At 36.5% G+C, this 4,297-nt stretch overlaps 1 protein-coding gene across 1 annotated transcript in view; it reads right to left on the bottom strand.

Annotated features, from left to right (window-relative positions):
* Window positions 1-3,664: 3,664 nt before the first annotated feature.
* Window positions 3,665-4,297, bottom strand: part of LOC118735031 — a 6,482-nt gene continuing 5,849 nt past the window's right edge. Inside the window, exon 2 of the mRNA XM_036464623.1 lies at window positions 3,665-4,275. Coding sequence (XP_036320516.1) covers window positions 3,867-4,275 — 409 coding nt within the window. The 3' untranslated portion in view covers window positions 3,665-3,866. The remainder of the gene's footprint in view (window positions 4,276-4,297) is intronic.

Below are 4,297 nucleotides of genomic sequence, written 5' to 3'. Positions count from 1 at the left end.
TGCTTTCTGTGCTACTAAATTGAGCAAGTGGGCAAAGCATATAATGTGGCATTTTCTGCCAAATACAAGATCAACAGCTTTGACAACATTTTCCGCACCATCAGTGACCACGGCCACAACCTTTTTAATATCTATTGAGCACTCTTCACACGTTTCCACCAACATGTTTGCAATATATTCAGCTGTGTGCGACTCTGTTAATTCACAAACTCCTAAGCTGGCTGATATCATATCGTTTCCTTCATAAAAGTATCTATATGGTAACACCAAGAAAACTTTTTGTATTCAAAGTATCCGTCCAGATGTCTGTAGTAAGGGTAATAGTATTTAATTCCTTAATCTTGATTACGTATTACTGTATATCTATCATCTAACATCCTTTTAAAAGTACTTATGGAAGGTACTTTATACAGAGGGACTGCTATTTTTATTAGATTCAAAAATCCTTGATCCTCTACAATTTTGAATGGTTGTGAGTCTTTGCATATCATGTACAGTATACAGTGCTGCCAGTATTGGCGACTTGTCGCCAATTTGGCGATTTTTTGCAGATCAGGGCGAGCAAATTTTTGAAGTCGGCTACGGCGACTTTTTTGGCGGCTTGACAAAAAACGTGAAATTTCAGCTAATTTTTTTTTTCCTTACTCAAATGAGCTCAATATATTTGACGTGTGCACTAGACCTTAAGGAAGCATTGCTTGTACTCTTGGTTTAGGAAGCATTTTTGTCTCTTTTTAACTCATAAATAAACCCTGGCAAAGGAACGTACAAAACGAACTATCACGGTCAGTGAATCTATCAAAAAGTTAAAAGTTGTTGTGGCGTGGGTATACATAAAATGTGTGAATTTCTATTTGGCAGATCAGCTTTTTCAACAAAATTTTGCTAAGCTCGATATTAACTTAGAATTGAATAAAATTATTTTCGTAATTAATGAGACTTGAACAAAAATGGAAAGTGGAATCCTGTCCAAAAATAGAAAATGCGGAAACGTCGAGTCCTTGATGCGGCAGTATAATAAAAACTGGGAAAAAGAAGATTGGGTAGAAGATCAGGTAAAGCATTCTTAGAATTTCTTTAATTTCATTTACGATGTACGTAGTAATTAATTCAATTGGAAACCGGACTTCCCATAAGTAAATTTAAATCTATAAAACAGGTTGGCTTACTGAGGCAGAAGATGGAGAAAAAAAGAGAGCATTTTGCAAATGGTGTAAAATAACATTGCGTGCACATTCTAAGGATTTGCAGAAATATGGAAAGACACAAGGACACCAAAACAAAGGAATTTCGTTTCAAACACTTCCAGGACAAACACGACTGCCATTTCCACCCGCTGAATCTGAACAGAGTAAAATAAATGATCTTAAGCTTGCAGCATTTATTGCTGTTCACTGTGCAGTGCGCGGCATTGACCATTTAACCGATATTTTGCGGAAGTTGGATAAAAACTTTGACAAATTGAAAATGCATCGTACTAAATGTGGGAACTTGATTAGAAATGTGATAGGACCATCTCTGTTAGAAGATTTAGTAGATGACATCAGCAATTCTCCATTCTCACTAATCGTTGATGAGTCGATCGATATTTCAGTTATGAAATATCTTTGCATTTGCGTTAAATATTACAGCGAATCTCGCAAAGAAGTCACTACCTCATTTTTAGCCATAGTCGCTGTCGATAGTACGACTGCCGAAGAATTGTACGACCATGCAACAATTTTCCTTAAAAGCATTAATATGAGATTGACCAACTTAGTCGGTATAGGTACTGACGGCGCTGCGAATTTGTGCGGTAAGCATAACTCGTTATATACAAAGTTGAAAAAAGACTGTCCTACCTTAGTCTTGATTCGATGTGTATGCCGTTCACTTGACAATGCAAGTTCAAAAGCTGCCGACAATTTGCCAGCACATGTTGAGTTCTTATGTAAAAATGTTTACAATTGGTTTAAAAAAAGTGCTCTTCGAAATGCAAACTTTCAGCGTATTTATGAGCTCCTCAACAATGGCGTGGAATCAAAAAAGCAAAAAAAAATTGTTAAACTTTGTGCTACGCGTTGGCTTAGCATGCACCATGCAGTGAAACGAATCCATTAGAACTGGTTTGAACTAAAAACATATTTTTCGCTTATTGTAGAAAAAGAGAAGTCTTATGTCGCTCGGTTATTGAAAGAAATGTTCAATGACTATTCAAATTACTTATATTTGACTATTTTAGAACCAGTTCTTCTAGAAATCAATCAAGTTAATTTGTCATTTCAAAAAGATAATACTGATGCTGGTAAATCGTTGGAAGATTTGGAAAACTTGTTTTTTTTTATTTGCCAAAAAGTGATGACACCTTCGTTTGTCAAAACCAGGGATACAAATATTTTGATGAAAAATGTAGATAATGATTTAGCGTACTGTCTTCCTGAGGAAGCAAATTTTGGCACCCTTTATTATAAAATGAAAAGTTCATCGTTTATGATTTCCAGAGGTGATGCGGCTATCCTTGAAAAGAAAGCTTTCGAATACCTCAAAACTCTCTGTAAAGAAATTGCTAAACGTTTACCACTAAGTTTGAAGAATTTAAGGAAAATTCAAGTTTTTTCGCCAAAAATTTGTTTAAATCAAAATCGCCCTCAGTTCACAGATTTACCTTTCCTTGAATTAAATATAGGAGATGAAAAAGTTCTGAGTCGAGTTGAAAATCAGTGGAATAAGTTACTCGCTGTAAACTGGACCACTGTTCCGAATGGGATGAACAGTTACCAGAGCAGTTATGATTTTTGGCCGATAGTGCATCAGTATGAGAATGCTGCCGTTCTGCCCGTGTTCAAGGAGTTGTCATCCTATGCTTTGAAAATATTGAGCCTTCCTACAAGCAACGCTCATGTCGAGAGAACATTCTCTGTATTAAATGTGATCAAGACTCAAGCGCGAAGTAAATTGCAAATTAAAATGTTAAATTCGTTGCTACGTAGGCGCCTTTATTTCTATGAAAGAAATATATGTTGCAATAAATTCCATCCATCGAACAGGATGATTAAGAATTTTAAGTATGACATAATTTATCCTAAGATAAATACAGAGGAAGAAAAACTTAAACAAAGAGAAACGGACGATACGTTTGAAACTGTAACTAATATTGATTTTCCTTGTATTAGTAATTAATACAGAACAGGTAATAATAAGTAACCCGAAGTAGGAAGTTCGAAAAGTTTGTTCAAGTTTTTAATAATTTTATTTTATTTTGTTGCGATAATAAATATTTGTGCTATGCGCGAATAAACTTCTACAAAAAAAATCGTCTTTGAATTGCAATTTTATTTGAGTTTTTATGTTTGGTTTTGCTCAGAATTTCGTTGGCGACTAATCCGACGATAATATAAATAAAATTTGGCGATTTTGGCGACTTTAAATTGAGAAACTGGTGATACCGCTTAAAAAAATACTGGCAACCCTGACAGTATAGCATTTGTTAAGCGAATCCATTTGGCACCATTTTTAGCATACTCACGTTTCTAAAGCTTTTGCACAGAATTGCGATTCTGTGAGGAGTTTTTTTCTTTACCGGGAATTTTCCAATAAAAATAAGATACACCGTATAAGTTCAATATAACTTCAATTGTGTTTAATTTACAGAATTTTCCAATAAAAATAAGATACACCGTATAAGTTCAATATAACTTCAATTGTGTTTAATTTACACGATATTAATATCGGAGGTATACAATACTATTGGCGTGACGGTCGCAGTTGGAAAATTGAAACCGTTCGCCTCTAAAATCCATTTATATTCATTTACATCTACATATACAAATTAAGGTGATTTATAATACATAATTCGGTGTTACTGTGTGTGGATGAATTCAGCTTCTTTAGAAGGTGATGAGGTTGCCACCATTCTCATCGTGATCATGCCGGCCCCCTTGCACCGGTGCAAAACGATTGAGATGCTGTTGCAAGTCGCGCAGCGAGGTGGCCGCCACAGTCACTAGGTCGTCAAGTTGGTAATGGCGTCTTTTCCCTCGGTCAGGACGTGCTGCCTTCGATTGGCGTTTGAAAATGCCCTCTTTTCCATCACGGTTTAGTGCTTTACGCTGACTTCTAGGCACAGTGGTGTTTGTTCGCTGTGGGTGGCATAAGCAGATGCGCGTATGGACACATTGGCGTTTTTGGGCACGCGGAGGCACAATAGTGACGGCGCTGGAAATTCGCGCTGGGGTTTTATCTGTGGTCCGATGCAAAAGGGTGTGGTGTGACAACTTGCATACTCGGCAAGTGTTCCTTGAAGGGCATGCCCTGGTGG

The sequence above is a fragment of the Rhagoletis pomonella genome, unplaced genomic scaffold, assembly GCF_013731165.1.
Source record: "Rhagoletis pomonella isolate Grant_MI unplaced genomic scaffold, Rhpom_1.0 Rhpom_scaffold_00003, whole genome shotgun sequence".
Taxonomy (NCBI): domain Eukaryota; kingdom Metazoa; phylum Arthropoda; class Insecta; order Diptera; family Tephritidae; genus Rhagoletis; species Rhagoletis pomonella.
The sequence above is the reverse complement of the archived record's forward strand: the minus strand, read 5'-3'. Positions and strand labels throughout refer to the sequence as shown.